Source organism: Morchella sextelata (assembly GCF_020137385.1).
Source record: "Morchella sextelata strain SCLS chromosome Unknown scls_12, whole genome shotgun sequence".
Lineage (NCBI taxonomy): Eukaryota > Fungi > Ascomycota > Pezizomycetes > Pezizales > Morchellaceae > Morchella > Morchella sextelata.
Genome location: NW_025408627.1, coordinates 256377 through 275229, shown reverse-complemented (window position 1 = coordinate 275229; position 18853 = coordinate 256377). Strand labels below are relative to the sequence as shown.

General features: G+C 49.3%; 7 protein-coding genes across 7 annotated transcripts; 6 read left to right on the top strand and 1 right to left on the bottom strand.

The window, feature by feature from the left end:
- Nucleotides 1–111: 111 nt before the first annotated feature.
- On the top strand, nucleotides 112–2064 carry H6S33_001975 (uncharacterized protein; the record flags this gene model as incomplete). The annotated part of the gene is made up of 6 exons (XM_044833779.1): nucleotides 112–441; nucleotides 550–564; nucleotides 610–971; nucleotides 1019–1331; nucleotides 1535–1646; nucleotides 1748–2064. The coding sequence occupies 6 exons, from the start codon at nucleotides 112–114 to the stop codon at nucleotides 2062–2064; spliced, it is 1449 nt and encodes a 482-aa protein (XP_044693118.1).
- An 817-nt stretch (nucleotides 2065–2881) lies between these two features.
- H6S33_001974 (uncharacterized protein) lies at nucleotides 2882–4189 on the bottom strand (the record flags this gene model as incomplete). Its single annotated transcript, XM_044833778.1, has 1 exon — nucleotides 2882–4189. One exon carries the CDS (start codon nucleotides 4187–4189, stop codon nucleotides 2882–2884), a length of 1308 nt encoding a protein of 435 aa, XP_044693117.1.
- Nucleotides 4190–4701: 512 nt separating this feature from the next.
- Nucleotides 4702–5403, top strand: H6S33_001973 (uncharacterized protein; the record flags this gene model as incomplete). Its single annotated transcript, XM_044833777.1, has 3 exons — nucleotides 4702–4744; nucleotides 4796–5052; nucleotides 5116–5403. 3 exons carry the CDS (start codon nucleotides 4702–4704, stop codon nucleotides 5401–5403), a joined length of 588 nt encoding a protein of 195 aa, XP_044693116.1.
- Nucleotides 5404–5424: 21 nt separating this feature from the next.
- H6S33_001972 (uncharacterized protein) lies at nucleotides 5425–5931 on the top strand (the record flags this gene model as incomplete). Its single annotated transcript, XM_044833776.1, has 1 exon — nucleotides 5425–5931. One exon carries the CDS (start codon nucleotides 5425–5427, stop codon nucleotides 5929–5931), a length of 507 nt encoding a protein of 168 aa, XP_044693115.1.
- Nucleotides 5932–6005: 74 nt separating this feature from the next.
- On the top strand, nucleotides 6006–9488 carry H6S33_001971 (uncharacterized protein; the record flags this gene model as incomplete). Its single annotated transcript, XM_044833774.1, has 1 exon — nucleotides 6006–9488. One exon carries the CDS (start codon nucleotides 6006–6008, stop codon nucleotides 9486–9488), a length of 3483 nt encoding a protein of 1160 aa, XP_044693114.1.
- Nucleotides 9489–12561: 3073 nt separating this feature from the next.
- H6S33_001970 (uncharacterized protein) lies at nucleotides 12562–14954 on the top strand (the record flags this gene model as incomplete). The annotated part of the gene is made up of 4 exons (XM_044833773.1): nucleotides 12562–12564; nucleotides 12623–13009; nucleotides 13063–13222; nucleotides 13255–14954. 4 exons carry the CDS (start codon nucleotides 12562–12564, stop codon nucleotides 14952–14954), a joined length of 2250 nt encoding a protein of 749 aa, XP_044693113.1.
- Nucleotides 14955–15575: 621 nt separating this feature from the next.
- Nucleotides 15576–18488, top strand: H6S33_001969 (uncharacterized protein; the record flags this gene model as incomplete). Its single annotated transcript, XM_044833772.1, has 7 exons — nucleotides 15576–16148; nucleotides 16201–16869; nucleotides 16925–17098; nucleotides 17248–17473; nucleotides 17579–17673; nucleotides 17739–17995; nucleotides 18230–18488. The coding sequence occupies 7 exons, from the start codon at nucleotides 15576–15578 to the stop codon at nucleotides 18486–18488; spliced, it is 2253 nt and encodes a 750-aa protein (XP_044693112.1).
- Nucleotides 18489–18853: the final 365 nt, after the last annotated feature.

Below are 18853 nucleotides of genomic sequence, written 5' to 3'. Positions count from 1 at the left end.
TTCCGATCATATGTCTCAGCCTGGCTCGGCGCCGAGGAATGAGGATCCTCCGCCCATATAAGGAATGTTGTCGAGGTAGTAAAGTAACAACCATACACACTCTATATCAATATGGGTCGACTAAAGGGGAGACAGAAGGAAGAAAGGGAGGAACATATCAGATTAGCAATTGAGCGATACCAAACTTCTAAGGACCCGTCTATTAGGGAATGCGCCGAGACTTTTAATATTCCCTACTCCACTTTAAGGGACCGCCTGCAGGGAAAAAGTTCAAGGAGAGATAGTCACCGCAGACAGCAGCTACTCAGCGAGCATGAGGAAAAATCGGTTGTGGCATGGTGCATCCGTATGGATGATTGGGGATTTCCGCTCAAATTATCTCTAGTCAAAGAGATGGCCGCCTATCTTATTAAAAAGCGGAATAGTGGACACAAGCTAGGTGTTCATTGGTTAGGGAGGTTCCTAGATCGCAATCCAGAAATAGCTTCTCGATTCTCAAGCAGGCTTGAGTGACAGCGTGCATTTGCTGATAATCCTATTTTATTGAAGGACTATTTCCAGCTGGTACGTTTGTAACCCGAACTACAGTACGAAGCTGACATAAACTAGTTACAAGAAGTGATACGGAAATACAATATCCTACCTAAAAATACTTATAACATGGACGAGAAGGGGTTTATGATGGGCATAGCGGCCAAGTGCAAGATCATCTGTCGGCGAGCTAGGAAAAATCCGCGTCTTACGCATAATGGGAGTCGCGAGTGGGTGACAGTAATTGAGGCCGTCTCTGGAGCTGGAGAAGCATTACCACCTATGGTAATAAATCAAGGAATGGCTCATTATAAAGGTTGGTATGCAGGCGTTAAGGGGGACGATATCGCTACTTTTAGTTACTCTCCCAAAGGCTGGACCGATTCCTTTTTAGGAATGGAGTGGTTAATACAGAATTTTGATAAATTCACTGCCGACAAGTAAGTATTTTCTTTCATGAATTGTCTAGATTATTAACGGTTGATAGGGCTGAGGGAGAGTGGAGATTACTGATCATGGATGGTCATGCTTCTCACGTTACTTGGGAATTTTTTGACTACTGTCTGAATCACAAAATCGTGCCTTCATCAGCAAACTCTGCTATTCCTCAGGGCGCAGCGCCTACGCCCTGGGCGCCAGGCACGCCAGGCGCCGCCAGGGCAGAGTGCTCGTACCAGGCGTCGCCAGGGCAGGGTCCTCACGCCAGGCGTCGCCACAGCAGGGTGCTCGCGCCAGGCGTCGCCACAGCAGGGCGCTCGCGCCAGGTGATCCTAGCATCCGCGCCCGACGCCCCCAGAGCAGTATGTTCTCTGTCTGGCAGCACCAGGGCACATAATCGTCTATACACTCCGCCAGAGTGCAGTGCCAATCATCTGACCACGTCAGAGAAGAGAGCTTTTCACGACTGCAACTCGAGCACTCGCTCCAAGCAGTCCGCTGTCAGAGCAGCATATTCGCACTCCCTAATGAGCTTCTTTGCACTCGCTAATGCTACTGTCTACAGAGTACTCTGAGCGATATCACCTACATCCATAGAGCACCCAGCAATGCTCTCTCCGCAATCTTCTCTAGGCGCGTCGTGCACTTTCACGCGTCATGCACCTCCAGGCGATATGGTGCTCGTCCTGAGAGCACCCGGCGATGCTCTCTCCGCCATGACACGCCTGGGTATGCCTCCTGCGTCTGAAGAACGATCAACTAATGAGTTTCCGCCCAGGGACTGGCAACGAATCACGGACGTGTCGGGGCCCGCCAGGAGACAGCGTCAGCGCCCTGACAGCACTCGTCAGTAATATCTGCGCCAGGAGATCAAATCACAACGAGCTGCTCGCCAGGCGCTGCCAGAGCATATCGCTCACGCCTAGAGAGCACTCGTCAGTACTATCTGCGCCAGGAGAGCATTCTCAACGAGCTGCTCGCCAGGCACCGCCAGAGCATATCGCCCACGCCAAGACACTCTTCGTCAATGAGTTTTTCCAGGCACTGCCAAGAGATATTGCTCACGTCCGGAGAGCACCACGAATGCTTCCATAGCACTGACCAATGCTCGTAGAGCTGCGGAAACATCTTTAATAATACTATTCAAGGTGGGACACCCCCCACTTAGACCCATATGAATCGATACGCTTTCTTCAAAGGCAAGGTAGGCATCGCCGGTCCCTCAAACGATATCTCACGTGGGTATTCTTCACGCCGCTGAACGGTCAGTCGCGGAATACTGATACGAGCACTGTCATGTATACTGGAGATGGCTACCAAACCTTTGACGAACGTGTATGTATCTGTCGATTCGTGAAAGGCATAAGCCTTGAGGTTGAGGCCATGGTACGGCTCGTCTGAAAAGCTCAATGTCCATGCATAAGCAGCAAACATGGACTGGAAAAAGGTGCAGGATGACTTTACTGGTCGGAAGACCAATGCCTGCCTACCGCGCCCTCCTGGAGCTGGCTTGCTGGATAGTCAGACTCAGATACTGAGCGGCCGATACTCACCTCCCTCTTCCAATCCGCATGCGTACTAACAGAACGACACGAATTTTAAATTAGACGGTCCTATTGGGTCTAACATTCCACTCGTAGAGCACTCGCCACTGCCCTCAGAGCATTCACTGAATAGCACCCGGTATTCCTCTCATATTACTGGATAGCACTCGGTATTCCTCTCATATCACTGGATAGCACTCGGTAATCCTCTCACATCACTAGATAGCACTCGGTAATCCTCTCACATCACTGGATAGCACTCGGTAATGCTCTCACTGGATAGCACCCAGTAAGCCTCTCACATCACTGCATAGCACTCGGTGATCCTCTCACATCACTGCATAGCACTCGGGAATGCTTTACAGCATTCAACTGAATTCATTCCACGTACGCAAATCTATCCTAGTATTTACCAGCCAATTGCCAGCATCCACCTTGAACAAATGGGCCATTCCTAATATACTCCGAATATTCACGACCCACATCCTCTTCCTCCTCCTCCTACAGACCTTCAGCAGCCCATGTGAGCTATCAGCGATACCACGATCCTTCGCCTCAAGCAGCTCAACTACACATAGTCTATGTGCGCGCCCTGTGCTATCCCGCACCTTGAACAGAGCCTCCACACGTCCTGGTAAGCGTCCCCGAAACACTCCCCACTGCTCTGAGGAACCTACCGATACCCATGCCCAATCCTTTCTTATTTTCCCCTTCCTAAAAGATGCTGTTCCCGTACACCTGATGTTGTGAACCTCGTATACGTCAGGCCTTTGGAAGATTGGTATCGGAACCTGCAAGCATGTGAAAACCTCCACCCGGCGCTCCAACATGCTCTCAGAGCTTCCGGCAAAGCTCTGAGAGCATCCCGCATCCTCGGCATACTCCTTTATCAGGCGATATAGCGTGAGATGGCTCATTTGCAGTCCGTCTGCCACGTTGAAAAGTCTTTCCGATTTCGCGGAGGGGTTGCAAAGACGCTTCAGGGGCAGTCCGCATTCTACTATTGAGCGTTCATTTGGCGTTTTCTTGCGGTCCTCGATCTTGAAAATGTCGAGCAACTCCTTGAGGTTATCCCGATGGCTCCAGAGGATGTCGTCAGTGCTCTCAGAACCTCCGACGATGTCTTTCAGATTCAGAATTCGAATCTCTAACGCCAATCGCCTCCCTCCATAGTCCAGTATCTGCGTCGCAGCATCAACCTTGTTGGACGCTCTGTAAGCTTCTTTTACCTGCCGTACATGGGCAAGCTCGCTGACGTCCGTGGAGTATTGAGGAATGCTACCAAAGCGCTCAACGTGCTCCCGGTAGTGCATTAAGACATGCAATTTGATGAAGTTGAAGTGCGATCTTTCCCGAATCTCCCGGATCTCCTCCAAGCCTCGCTGGGTGCTCTGGGAGCCACTAATTGCTTTCGTTCGATCTCTCGCATCCTTTAACGTCTTCTTGTACGCCCTGAATTCTAAAAAGATATCCTTGTGTTTATGGAAATCCTCGAGATAGCTCTCCATATAGTCCAGTGTGCTCGTTGTATGACTCCCATATTGCGCCATTAAGTGGAAGTCTATTAGGCTTCGAACGCATTTCAAAGCTTTTGCGAAGTCGCTCCTGACAGCCCCTCCCGGGTTTCTCAGAGCAGCCGCGAGTGCTCCTAGAACGACCCGCCCCAGATTCCGCATCTCTTTCCCTTGCCATTGGGTGGTAGAACGATATGCCTTGTTTGGTACTGCTAGTCCAGGGTAAGGCTGTAATGGCAACTATAGATTTCGGTTAGGTGATGAATTGGAACGGGAAGGGGAGGTATTGTGCAGTGGGATTAGGATTTGTAATTGAGATTTCTGTTATGTTCTTTTGGTTTCTGTTATGCGAAGATATTAGTCATCGTCGGACTATGGTTGGGTATATAAGGAGGCGTTGTCTTGTGTCTTTATTTGTTTTCTCTTCTTTCTTCTTTCTTTACGCAACCTCTGTATTTATTCCACGAATACTACTTTTGTTCTACGCTAAGTCATAGGGCTCGTCTTGGATCTCAGATCAAGATTGAACCACCTCATAGTCTATAGTTACGAATATCTTCTACTACGTTCTTGCCTCGGTTGTATTCCTTGGCACTATAGTCCATCGTCCATAGACCCACGTTATACGTAGGTTGCGTCCCTTATCGCCAACCAGTACAACACCATAGTTTACAATGTCGGGACACGCTACTATTGATTATCAACAGCTCAGCAACAGTCTCCAAACCTTTTTTCAAGAACATCCATAGGTCAATGATGTTATCGGAGCCGAAGCCTATGCACTTCTCCAACAGTGTCAACATGGTCTTGCTCAGTATGCAACGGATTTACAAGAGATAGAAGCGGAAGCTGAAAGGGCGAGAAGAATGTTTGAACGAGATCTTGCTGCTGCCCGGGCCCAACAGACTGCTGTCCAAGCTGTTGCCCCTGAGGGAGCACCTGTCGAGGACAATGCTCCACCTGCACCCCCAATACCACTTACTACAGATACTACCTATCGGTCAGAAAAGCTTCCGGATCCTGAGGTGTTCAGGGGGGATCGTGATCGAGAGAGACTACACCTATTCAAGTAACAAATGAAAATCAAGCTATTGGGAAATGCCGATCGCTATCCCACCCTACAGTCGAAATTATCCTATGCATTCAGTAGATTGGAAGGCGTTTCTGCCAATCAGTTCTTACAGTATGTCGGGGAAGGAGAGATTACCTTGCCCTCTATGGTACGGTTTTATGAGGTTTTGGACACTGCTTTTGGGGACCCCGATCGGATGCGCACGGCTAGGAGGAATCTCCGGAACATCCGTCAACGAAATCGAACGTTCGCCGACTATTTCGCTGAGTTTCAACGATATGCTGCTGAGTCGGGTATGGATTAAGCCTCTCGGATTGAGGCTTTGATGGAAGGTATTAATGCGGAACTCGATGAATCAATGATACACCATGACACTCCTGCGACGGTAGATGCCTGCGCGACACTTTTACAACGGTTGGATAATCGTCGTCGTGCGGCGGAAGCTAAACGAGGAAATAAAAAGCCTTGGAATGTTGTTACTACCCCGACCCCTCGCCCCCCACCAGTAAATCCTGTTTCTGCTCCCCGTGCTGCCGCCCCAGCCGCTAATGCACCTGTTACGGAAAGTCATCCCTCATCCCGCCCGGGAGGTGATGTACCAATGGATCTGTCTGGAGGACGTCGTCGTCCCTCCCCTGCCGAAAGAAATGCTCGCTTAGTTGAGGGCCGATGTTTCTATTGCGGAGGTGTTGGACACATGGTTAGGGATTGCCCCCAAGCGAGAGTAAGTGGAAATCAACCAAGAAGACCTGTGATGAGGGGAGCAGCATTGACGGTGGAGGAAAATGATGGAAGCGATAACGAGTCGGCAAAAGATTTGTCCCTGCACTAAGTGGCTTAGCACAGGGACCATTTAAGGATTTCTCTAGGATGTGTATTTCTGAGTTTTCGGTATCAGAGGAGGAAATGGATGGAAATCAACTTGTAGTAACTTGTTCGATTTCACAAAATAAAAATTCTTTCATCCCCACCTACGCTCTTATTGATACCGGAGCATCAGGATATGCTTTTATTGATGAATCTTTTGTACGCCACAATAATCTTACAATGACTCCTCTTAAAATACCTCGCCAGGTAGACGTTATAGACGGAAGACCCATCAAATCAGGAAAAATTACCCATATTGTCGATGTCTCGCTGGACATTCATGGTCATAGGGAGACTGCGCCATGTTTTGTGACGAAGTTAGGACACTATCCAATTGTGATGGGGATACCTTGGATGCGACGTCATGATGTTACGATTCGACCAAAGGAAAATCTACTTATTTTTGATTCTCGGAGCTGTTGTCAACACTGTTCAATTAGTGAAACTGCAGTTATTGTTCATGGTATCTCGATTCCCTTACCGGAACACCATACAGTCGTCGTTTCAGCAACTGAAAAATCTACAGTCGACATTGAACAACTAGTGCCAAAGGAATTTCATCATCGTCTCCATATGTTTGAAGAATACGATGCTTCAATTCTCCCACCACATCGACCGTCCCATGATATCGAGATAGTGTTAGAAGAAGGCAAACGACCACCATATGGACCTATATATGGATTGTCTCAAATCGAGTTGAAAGCACTACGAGAATATCTTGATGAAAATTTACCTAAAGGATTCATTCGGGCTAGTGAATCACCAGCGGGAGCACCTATATTGTTCGTAAAGAAAAGCGATGGAACCCTTCGACTCTGTGTTGATTATCGAGGTCTAAATGCGATTACAATTAAAAATCGATATCCATTACCATTGTTAAAAGAAACCCTGGCTAAGTTATCACGAGCACAATATTATACCAAGTTGGATTTACGTTGGGGATATAATCAGATTAGGATAGCGGAGGGGGATGAATGGAAGACGGCATTCAGGACTCGATATGGACATTTCGAATATACAGTAATGCCGTTTGGATTAGCTAATGCCCCTGCTACCTTTCAACATTGGATTAATGATATCTTACGTCCCCACCTCGATCAATTCGTAACGGCATACTTAGACGATATTCTCATTTATTCCGAAACTCTATCGGAACATAAAGAACACATTCGAAAGGTTCTAAAGGTACTTGATGAGAATCATGTTCACCTTAAACCTGAAAAATGTGAATTTATGGTTCAAGAGACGAAATATCTTGGTTTAATTCTTACCCCGAATGGGAATAGAATGGACCCAAAGAAAGTTATCGATGTTTTGGAATGGTCCACACCGACGAATCTCCATGATGTTCAAGTATTTCTAGGGTTTGCAAATTTTTATCGACGGTTTATTCTAGGATATTCGAAAATTGTTGCTCCACTTACAGCCCTGACCAAGAAGAACGTCAAATTCGAATGGACGGATGATAGGGAGGAAGCATTTCAAACTTTGAAAAAGATGTTTACTACAGCACCGACACTAGTTCATTTTAATCCGGATCGGAAGATTGTGATAGAAACTGATGCATCTGATTATGTTTCAGCAGGAATCCTATCTCAACGTGATAACGAAGGAATCCTACACCCAGTCGCTTTCTTTTCTAAGAAACATTCTCCTGCAGAATGCAACTATGAGATCTATGACAAAGAACTTTTAGCAATCATACGATGCTTCGAAGAATGGCGACATCACTTGGAGGGAGCTCAATTTCCAATTGAAGTTCTTAGCGACCATCGAAATCTTGAATATTTTATGACAACAAAATTATTAAATCGTCGACAAGCCCGTTGGTCCGAATTCCTTTCACGCTTCGATTTCGTTATACAATTTCGGCCAGGAAAACAAGGAACAAAACCAGATGCATTGACTAGAAGGTCAGGTGACCTACCTAAAGAGGGGGATGAACGGTTGACGCATCAGAGTCAAGTGATTTTGAAGCGAAAAAATTTGGATACCAAGCTAAGTTTGTTCGCGGGTTCTTTGTCAAATGAATCCGCTGAAGGAACGTCTACTGTAGAGGAGTTATTTTTAAAAGCTTACCAAGTTGATAGTTTCCCAAACAAGATCCTCGCTATGCTTCGGAATGGCGTTCGCCACTCGAATAAAATTTCGCTTGCCGAATGTACGGAAGATAACAATGGTCGGCTACTTTATCGAGGCGCGCTATATGTACCAGACGACAATGACCTTCGACTAAGGCTTTTAAAAGAACATCATGACAAACCATCCGCAGGACATCCGGGTAGAGCAAAGACATTGGGACTTCTAAACCGAGAATATTACTGGCTACAAATGCGAAAAGATGTCGACCAGTACGTTAGGAATTGCGATGTATGTACCCGGAGCAAGGCACCACGCAATGCACCTTATGGAGTACTCCGTCCTATGCCGATACCTGAGGGACCGTGGATGGATATATCGATGGATTTTGTTACTGATCTCCCTGAGAGCGATGGATACAATGCAATCTTAGTTGTGGTGGATAGATTAACTAAAATGCGACATTTAATACCAACGACTAAAGAGGTAGATTCAAAGGAAGTAGCAAGGCTATATATCGATAATGTTTGGAAGCTACATGGATTACCTGATACTATTGTATCTGATCGAGGGACACAGTTCGTTGCGGAGCTTTGGAAATCGCTTTGTGATCGGTTGGAAATATCGCCGAAATTCTCTACCGCATTTCATCCTCAGACAGATGGACAGACGGAAAGAATTAACGCCGTAATGGAACAATACCTCCGAAGCTATGTATCTTATCAACAGGACGATTGGGCTCGATTGCTACCAATGGCCGAATTCGCGACAAACAACCATGCTTCGGAAACAACAAAAGTCTCTCCTTTTTATGCTAATTCAGGAAGAAATCCAAGGATGACTTTTGGTCCGTTAGAATATGGTCGAACGACAGCGGAAGACCAAGCTAATAGCATTGCACGGGAAATGAAGGAGATAGTGGAATTCCTAAAGGACGAAATGTTCCGAGCACAAAGAATACAAGAAGAATCCGCCAATACGAACCGAACTCCAGCCCCTCGCTACAATTTAGGAGATAGAGTTTTCCTATCGACACGTCATATCCTAACGAAGCGACCTTCCAAGAAATTCGATTGGAAACGTATTGGACCTTATAGCATTAAGCGGATTGTTAACCCCTATGCTTACGAATTGGAACTTCCCCGGTCGATGAAAATACATCCAGTATTTCATGTCTCATTATTGTCTCCTGAAGCAGGTAATCCTTTACCTGGACAACAACAGTTACCACCACCTCCGGTTGAGATCGAAGGGGAGGAGGAATGGGAAGTCGAAGATATTTTGGATTCGAGGGAACGAAGAGGAAGGTTTGAGTACTTGGTACGATATATAGGATATGATGAAGCCTCCTGGCAACCACTATCGGACCTTGAGCATTCACCTAACATTGTCAAACGATTCCACGAACGCTATCCGGAGAAACCTAAGCCTACCAGGAGGTAGGCCTTAGAAGGGGGCGTGATCTGTAATGGCAACTATAGATTTCGGTTAGGTGATGAATTGGAACGGGAAGGGGAGGTATTGTGCAGTGGGATTAGGATTTGTAATTGAGATTTCTGTTATGTTCTTTTGGTTTCTGTTATGCGAAGATATTAGTCATCGTCGGACTATGGTTGGGTATATAAGGAGGCGTTGTCTTGTGTCTTTATTTGTTTTCTCTTCTTTCTTCTTTCTTTACGCAACCTCTGTATTTATTCCACGAATACTACTTTTGTTCTACGCTACGTCATAGGGCTCGTCTTGGATCTCAGATCAAGATTGAACCACCTCATAGTCTATAGTTACGAATATCTTCTACTACGTTCTTGCCTTGGTTGTATTCCTTGGCACTATAGTCCATCGTCCATAGACCCACGTTATAAAGGCGCAATCGAAGCCCAAGCTTTGTCGAATTCCTCCAATCGATGATGCTTCTTCAAGAAACCCTGAATCCACTCCATCATGTGCTTCAACATCCCCAGGTAAATATTGTGCAGTATGTCCGGTTTATTGAGATCGTACGGATTAACCCTCGGCATACCCCAGAAAGCATTGAAGAGTGTTTTGACGGATCTCCCAACAAGGTATTCTACCGGTTCTAGATTGCCCGGGTTCTCGCCAAATAGCTGTACCCTCTCCCTGTAGTCCTCGTGATTGCGCATAGAGCTTCGACGAGTGCTCCCAAGATTGTGAAACTCCACCTCGCATCTCGGGCAAGCACTAGTGCTAATGTTTTGCAAGTTTGAATGCTCGGGTTGATCGGCGATCCAGCCCGAGAGCACCGGAAAGCATAGTCGTTCGTAGCCGTCGGCGCATTTGATTAGCTCGCCCTCCTGAGAGCACTCGCGAATGCTTTGAAAGATCTCCCCAAGGGCACGATGCAGTGCCATTTGACTCTGACGTCTTAAAATGGAATTAGCGAGTGTTGTATTCTTTCCGAGCTTCGGTGGCACTGGTAGCAGCCCTAGGAGAATGAATGAATGCCCTGTGGGCTTGTTGCGCACCGACGACTTGATGTTCCCGATGGTAAGATAGATTGGCCAGGCTTTCTTGTCCCCGCTGAAATTTGTCAGATGTGTGCCATCCGACGTGCAGATAATTGGTACGACAGTGGACCCCTCTGGTAACGTATTCTGTCGAGAAGACATTAGCGACTGCTCCTGTAGCATCATCGACTGCTCATAGAGCACCTCAAGTTGACAGGGTGAAGTTTACGGACCTGTATCTCCCACCACCAATCTCCTGTATGCATTTCCCCGTACATTCGCTCGCCGAATTCATTATGCTCCACCACGGGCGAATACACCAATGACTCCCGGAAGGCACGTTGCCCTAGAAGATATCGGACGACTACCATTGGATCCCGGTAGTAGTAAGAGATCTTCTCCCCCCCAATATCCACCTCCGAATGATTCCAGCTCGCCTTTCCCAGTATATCGTTCATTTCCTCCAACCTCTTGATAAAACCCCGCCCAGTGCTGTAGGAGCACTCGCCACTACTCGGCGGAGCGTGTAGAAAGAAGCTGTCGATGTTCCCCTGTGAGGCTTTGGACAGTGTGAAATAGCGTGCTATTCTGAACTCGTATGCTGACCGGAATGGGTGCCATGGGTATTGGAGAAGGCTCTGTGAGCACTCGTCGTAGTCCTCCGAGCGGTAAAGTGGCTCCCCAGCACCCTCGTAAACTGTCGTAGATGCCCTACTATGCCCATTTGAATCGCCATCTGCCTCTTCCATCACGAAATATGATTCGGATTCGAGGTCCGAATTGTTACCCGAATCTTGGTCGAAAATGTCCGACTCTGAATCGTAATGCGTGTCTGAATAGTAATCGGGAATGCTCTCTGGGCTCTCGTCAGTGTTGTCGGGGGTCTCTGCAGGTTGATCGTGCTCCAGCAGTGAATATTGATTTCCCAGCCATTCATCTGCTTCCAAAGGATGGATCGTTCGAAGATGTCTGTCAAAATTCGCGGAGGAGCTGTACCTCTTGCTGCAAAAAGGGCAAGACGATTTCATTGGACTCGAGAATTTGCAGTCTGCCAAGGCGGAGGCTCTTTCCTGCAGGCGGTGCAGAGTGCTCTACGAACGATTTGTCATCCAATGAGGCTCTCGCCGCCAAGCGGTTGTGCAGAGTGCTCTACAGAGTGCTCGCTGCAGAGCGCTCGCCAAGTGATTGTGAGCCTTGCGCTCGCACCTCCACCATAGCGAGGCTGATTTTGACGTCATACATCTCCAACGGAATAATGCAAACACAAACACAAGCATACAACGAGAAGAAACAACAATCACCACAATCATGCCGCCAACGATGCTCCGTTCTACCCTCTCAGCATTCGCTCTCTCTCTCTGAGCACTCGCGGATGCTATTCAGATCATGGAGAGACCATTCTCACCGCCAAATTCGATACTAATATCGGATATGCGCTCAGAGGATACACACTCTCCGACTCAGCTTCATAGCGCACAGAGCCCCGACACCAACAAGAACACAAACACCAACCCAACATAGGAATCCAATCGACACCACTGTTGGTACTACCGTCAGAGCATTCCCGAGTACGCCTAGAGCATTCATCTACGTCATTCAATTGAATCAAACCTCCAGAGTAGAATCTTCGAGTGCGCCTAGAGCATTGATCTACATCATGTATTGGAGCAAACATTCAGCACGGCTTGGAGCACCATATGCAGCACTGGTGGGAGTGCCCGGAGGTGCTCGTACAGCACCCGAGGATGCTCGTACAGCACCCGAGGATGCTCGTATAGCACACGGGGGTGCTCTCGGAAGCATGATGAGCCCTGGAATAGCTGATTGTATTCGGTATAAGAGCACCCTTCTCCTCCTTCCAGATCGTGAGAGCTTCCTAACCATCTTCCAGCGCTACCTATCACTTCAAGCCCCTCCCTGCTATCTAAGCTTTCAAGATACCTCTTGAAAGCGCATTCAGCTCACGTTTCAAGTTTAGGCTTCAACTTGAAGTTTCAAGTTTCGTTTCAAGTTCAAGCTTTCAAGCTGCACACCTAGCGATCATATATAAGATGGTATATCCTCCTTAATCCTATTGCTTTCAGAACCATACTCATCACATATTCACTATAGCCTTCATCCTCCCCTCAGGGCACTCCAGAGCGCTCACAGAAGAAGCGAGATCGCGATCCAGACACCGACGAATCAGATAGCAAAAAACGCCGAAGGAAGGAAAGGAAGGAGAAGAAGAAGGAGAAGAAGAAGGAGAAGAAGGAGAAGAAGAAGGAGCAGAAGAAGAACGAGAAGTCCTCCCCTTCCTCGTCTCGCAAAGAGCAGCTCATCTCGCAAAGAGCAGAAAAGCCTCCAGCCTATCCCAGAAGAGATAGAAGAGACACCCCCGCCGCAGTCGTCGTCTTCCCGGAAGCATCCCCGAGTGGTTTCAAGCTCCCGACAGCACTCGTCACCGCCCCCTCAGCACTCGTCACCGCCCACTCGGCACTCGAGACTCTTCCCAAAAGAGTGGGAATCAGTGCAATCTGAAGCCGAGTCCGACAGCGAACGTTCCGCAGCAGGCACAGCAGCAGGCCCAGCAGGCCCAGCAACACACTCCGCAAAGCGACCAGCAGCAGGGACAGCAGCAGGCCCAGCAGCAGGCCCAAAACCCCAAGGAGGACGAGCACTTCAACGAGTCTCCAGCACTTCCCCAGAATTGGGCAGCTCGCCGCCACAACCGTCGGCCCCTGTCCGTAGAACCGTACTCCCAGTTGGTGCCCCTGCTCCAGAAGCAGTCACCAGTGCTTCACAGAGCTCTCAATCCCGACGTCGCCGTCGGCTACCAATACCTAGTTCCCCTCCACCGGCAGAGCAGAGGCAAAGCCGCAGAGATCGTGCCCCAGAAACTCCCTCGCGTGCTCAGGTAGCATACGCCAGTGCTCCAGAAGCATCATCCCCAATCTCTCAAGCCCGATACCCCGGCAGAATGACTGAGGCAAACAAAGCAAAGATGGCTTTAGGTTTGATCAACCTCCCTAAATTGTACACTAACATCCGCAACAGCCTCAAAGCGGAGATGCAGAACACCGGTTGGGTCAACAAAACCGTTTCCGGAGCAGCAGCGTTCAATGCTCTATGCCTCCATGTGTTGAACATACGCCCTCTCCGTGGTTTCCTGCCTATGTGGAACGGAGGCGATTCCGCAACCCGCAGAGCACTCGCGGACGCTTTGAAGTGGCTCATCGGTGATGTTGGGCAGAAGGAAAAGCTATCGAGGGGGCAGGGAAATCGCAAGTATAAAGAAGTTACTGACGATAGCGATGATGATGAGGACGGTGGTCTGCCCGCCCAACGCTCTAAGAAGCGTAAACTGGACCCAGTGTCCACAGATCTCGATAGACCTTCCATAATGGTTACGGTGGTAGACCCGGATGCTCTAGGAGCATTCTCCAGGGTTGCCCCGCCCCCTATCTATGACTGGAACTATCGACGAAATCAGAATTCGTTCATTGGAGTTCTGATCAAGATAACGTTTCCAGGGCTCTGCAATTTGATCCTGAAGCACACCCCACCCGGCAGAGCAATCAGGAGTATCTGGGGAGCACTCGATAACGTTCCACCGGCATCCAATCCTCCTGTTCGGCCGATGGAGGTGCAGATCACCGATTCGGAAGAGGTCGAGGGTTGGTTGAAGAATAGCGTTGGCAGGCCTCGGAGGATACTGGCGGTACTCCACAGAGCGGGCGCGGGTGCTAATTTGGGTGGTGCTGAAACACCGCCGCTGACAAGAGCATTCCCTCATATCGAGGGAGACGATTACACCACGATCGATATTCCAGCAGAGGACTCTGATTACGAGGAGGGAAATCACCGCATAAATGCTAAAGGACTGAGGGTATATTTGCCCAGAACTGATGCCAGTAATCAAAGGCTAATCCAGACTCTTGTTAGACGTCGCGATAGACAGCAGGATGCTATCGACGACTTAGACCCCAAATACCTGAGGAAGTATCCTCTGGGTGTAGGGGTTGCTGACGCAAACTTTGCACAGGGAGTAATCTGGACGCCTGCCGGGATAGCAGCCAAGAGAGCTGCTGACGTACTCGCGGCTGCTGCTGGAGGCAGTGGTGGTGGTGGTGGTGGTGGTGGTGGTGGTGGTGGTGGCAATCCTCCTCCGGGCGGTGGTGGTGGTGGTGGTGGTGGTGGTGGTAATCCTCCTCCGGGCGGCGGTGGTGGTGGTGGTGGTGGTGGTAATCCTCCTCCGGGCGGACCTCCTCCTCCTCCTCCTCCTCCTCCTCCTCCTCCTCCTCCTCCTCCTCCGGGCGGACCTCCGGGCGGTGGTGGTGGTGGTGGTGGTGGTGGACCTTCTGGAGGCGGTGGTGGAGGCGGTGGTGGTGGTGGTAGTGGAGGTGGTGGGCCAGCTGGAGACGGTGGAGGTGGTGGTGGTGGTGATGGTGGTGGGCATCATTAGTCTCCTTTGGTATAGTCTCTCACCACTCTTCCTGCGGATTTCTCACTACTAACCTTTGAAAAGCTGTACAGATTGCTCTCTGAGCACTCGTGACTGCTACTGAGATGGAGGAGGTGCGGTATGATTTTATGTTTTGGATTTCCTTTGTCTTGCGAGCATATATGAATTGATGGGTTTTTGAATAGCAGTATGGAGTGCTCTCTGAGCACTCGCGAGTGCTACTGAGATGGAGGTGCTGTACGATTTGATGTTTTGGATTTCCTTTGTCTTGCGAGCATATATCAATGGATGTGTTTTGTCGTATTAGATGAGATTAGATGAGATTAGATGAGATTAGATTAGATTAGATTATTCCGTGTCGTAATTGCATTGCTTTTATTTCAGAGTCGAGTCAAACTCCTAGATTGCTCTCAGAGCACTCGGTATTGCTTCAGAAAGTGCAAAGTGCAGTAAAACGAGTGATTACAAATGATGCGGTTGAGCGGATCCCTGCCGTAGGAGGATTAGCCGTGCAAATTCTTCTTGATTAGCGGCGCAAATTTTCTCGCCAAGAATTGATTTCTAATCAAAGATACCGCGAGTGCTCCTAGAGCACTGAGGATATTCCTGCTAGCCATCAGAATGGCTCCCACCAAGCGCTCCTCCGGTTCAGCACCTCTTGCCCCAAAGCGCCCACGACTCCCAAGACGACCTGAAGAACATGAAGATTTACTGACTGACGAGTCTCAGATACCTTGCCGACCATTGACTCCACTGCCAGCCCGCACTCGGAGTAGTCAGTCGACAACCGCCCCAATAGCGCGTAAAGGGCTTCTGTGTTCTACCGACACATCCACTGGAAGAAGCAGCCCTAGAAGGGTAGAATTCCATCTCCCCGATGGCAATACTGACAGCGTTGAAGTGCAGGAGCATCAGGAGGATGTGCCAGAGGTGGAGGAAACCGCCGATACCAGTCACTCGGAGTATGATGACTCCCCAGAGAACGCCCAGGAGAGCTCTGAGGAGAACCTGGACGACCCGGAGGAGTCGGAAGAACCTCAAGCCTCCACTCAGCAGAGATCCCAGAGTACGGAGAAGAGGCCTCGTACAGTGCAGCCGACTACTGCCAGAGCACTGGGCAATGCTCGGAGGAGACCAACCGGAGCGGTAGCGGAGGTTATTGCTTCCTCCGACGTGTCGGTGGATGTGGTACAGGTTCGACTCCATCCCACCCATTAATGTTAAGGACAAAACGCTAACGATTTAGAGGGGAGCACGTCCGGGTGCAAAGGTAGTACGGAGAGCAGCTCCCACTTCGGCACCCAGCCAGAATGCATCCCAGAGAGCACCGCCAATACCCACACAGTCTAGGCCTTCTGAACCTGTTTATTATCATGATTACAGCTCTTCGACGCGCCATATCGATCTTTCCTCATTGCGCTCTCGATACGGGGAGTCCTCACCTACTTACCGCCCCTATCGTTCCTCCCCGCCTTTTGAGGGCGTTGGTGAGAGCTCTATGAGCAGTCCCCGGATTCCCTCAAGCCCTCAGGTATATTTACCAGAAGCGCAACCAAGAGTCTACGATATTGCACAGCTTTCGTCGTCTATTAGGGAAGGAAATGCTCCTATAGCAGAAAGCGAGGTTAGTAGTATTCCCGATAGCACTGACGACCGCTTTGAGAGCACTGTTAACATTCATGCGAGCAACCTATCTCAGAGATCCTTGTTACCTAGCTCGAGGAGTGCAAACGTTCTCTCAATGCAGGCTCAGAGGATTGAGAAGGAGTGCAGCACGCTAATCGGGGACCACACTCTTCTACATGAGCCTTTTCCACCTGCAGCGAGGCTTTCGGTACTGGTAGTGAACATGTGGGCAGCTGCCAGTCGCAGGGTGGGATGTGCGGTAGATATGGACGAGGTCGTTATCAAACAGGTGAATGCCCTTGAAACGTTGACGAGTGCTCTGGAAGCGTAATTGACAACGATAGGTCAGAAGTCTACACTCCCGACTCCGTTCGCACTTGATGCACGAGGTTAAAGGGCGCCTGGCGGATTCGACCATCTATGGGCTTGGAAAGCTCTCGAGTCCTGAGGCGAGGGCTGCTCAAGTAGAGTATCTTTTAAAGAATGATCGCTTCTTGAGCCCTGCGCAGCATTACGAGGTATGATCAATCCCTAGAGAGCACCCGGGGGTGCTAAGAGAGCACTCGGGTGTCAATGACCAGAGAGCACTCGGGTGTCAATGCTCGGAGAGTACCCGGACACCCGGAATGCTTGGAGAGCACTCGCGAACGCTGCTAACAGATACTAGACCTACCGTCTACGGTTTCTTGCGCCAGAGATTATCGACATATTGTACTATAAATACTTTGATGGGGTCAGGATGCGAGGGGTAAAAGACCCCGAGTTCCTAGAGCGGATTACCCCTACATTTATTTGCCTGATATCCACTGCAATTTGGCATGGCATTCGGGCATGGTCAACGGGAACATACGTGAAGCCTGACCATTTCCAGTCACAGAATGAGAGTGTTGTCAGTAAGCATCCCTGATCCCCTTACAGCTATAGCGAGTGCTTTGAGAGCAGTAACAGATGCTCCCAGAGCTATAGTGGATTCGCGCGCTGACATTGCACACGAGTAGAAACGTTCAACAGGATGAGCAACACATGGAAGGGGAGGAGTAGGCAGAATCAGGAGGCAAAGTTGGAGGTGATCAAGGATAACCTCCGGGAGAAGGTATGCTATAGATGGGTGCTACAATGGCGGAGCGCTCTTCTGCATATGGAGGCTAACCTTGATAGATACGAGAGAAGAAGGGTATCACTATTGAGGTGATACCGGAAGATGGATTTAGCGAGGACGACGAAGCGTTAGCGGCGGATCTTGCGGCATTCCGGAATGCTCGGAGAGCACCCCCGAGTGCTCCAGGGGATATCTCCGACAACGGTGGCGGCCAGGAAGAGGTGGTTCAGGCTCAACTTCGGGGCATTGAAGCGGAAGAGGAAGGCGAGGAGGATGAAGATGAGGATCGCGAGGGAGGGGAGGAGGAAAAGGATCTGTAGGGCACCGGCGAGTGCTTTGAAGCGCAATGGCGAGTGCTTTGGAGAGCAGCAGCGAGTGCTTTGGAGAGATACCTATATACCTGTATTATATTCGATTGGCGATTTCAAGACGCTTGTAGTGTTAGTATTTAGTAATAGAATCACGGTTTTGGATGCTCTGCAAAGCAGTGCCTACTAAAGCAAAGAGTAGTATGCCTGGTAAAAACATGGCGCTGAAAGGTAAAATGCAGTGCGTCGGGCGCCGCTGGAGCAGTCGGGAGTGCTCCAGAAGCATTAGTGATATGCCCAGGAGTCGTCAGAGAGGTTCAGGAGCGGACAAAACGCTTCCTGAGGCGTCGCGAGAGCTCCAGGAGCGTCCAGGAGATAGGTAGTAGTCTCAGGCGAGAGAACATTCCGTCGAGAGAGCGTCAGGCGAGAGAGCATTGCGTCGGGGTAAGCGTATCACTGTCGGGGCGCGTTGGGAGGGCTAGTGCGCGCCAGGGCGTGTGAGTAGCCTAGTGCGCGCCAGGGCGGAATGCTAAGCGCCAGGGAGCGCCAGGAACGCTCTGCTGCTTCTCTGGAGAGGCAGTTTGTCTACCGAGCGCCCTGGGCGCCTCGAGCGTCCAGAGCGTCTGGCGGAGGTTGCGGGTTTGCTGATGTTTTTGTCTCCCGCCACATTCTACACACCTATTACAGCCTCTAGATGTTGGGCTTTTCAGTCCTCTTCAAAAACACTACAGTAATCTGTTAGATGAACAGATGGACAGCGGGGATCTAGGTATAAATAAGGGTATATTTCTTAGGTTAGTTGAAATATTTTTCATTTACAGAAATCTGTTAATCTAATCATAAATGAAGACTTTTATTCAGGGCCC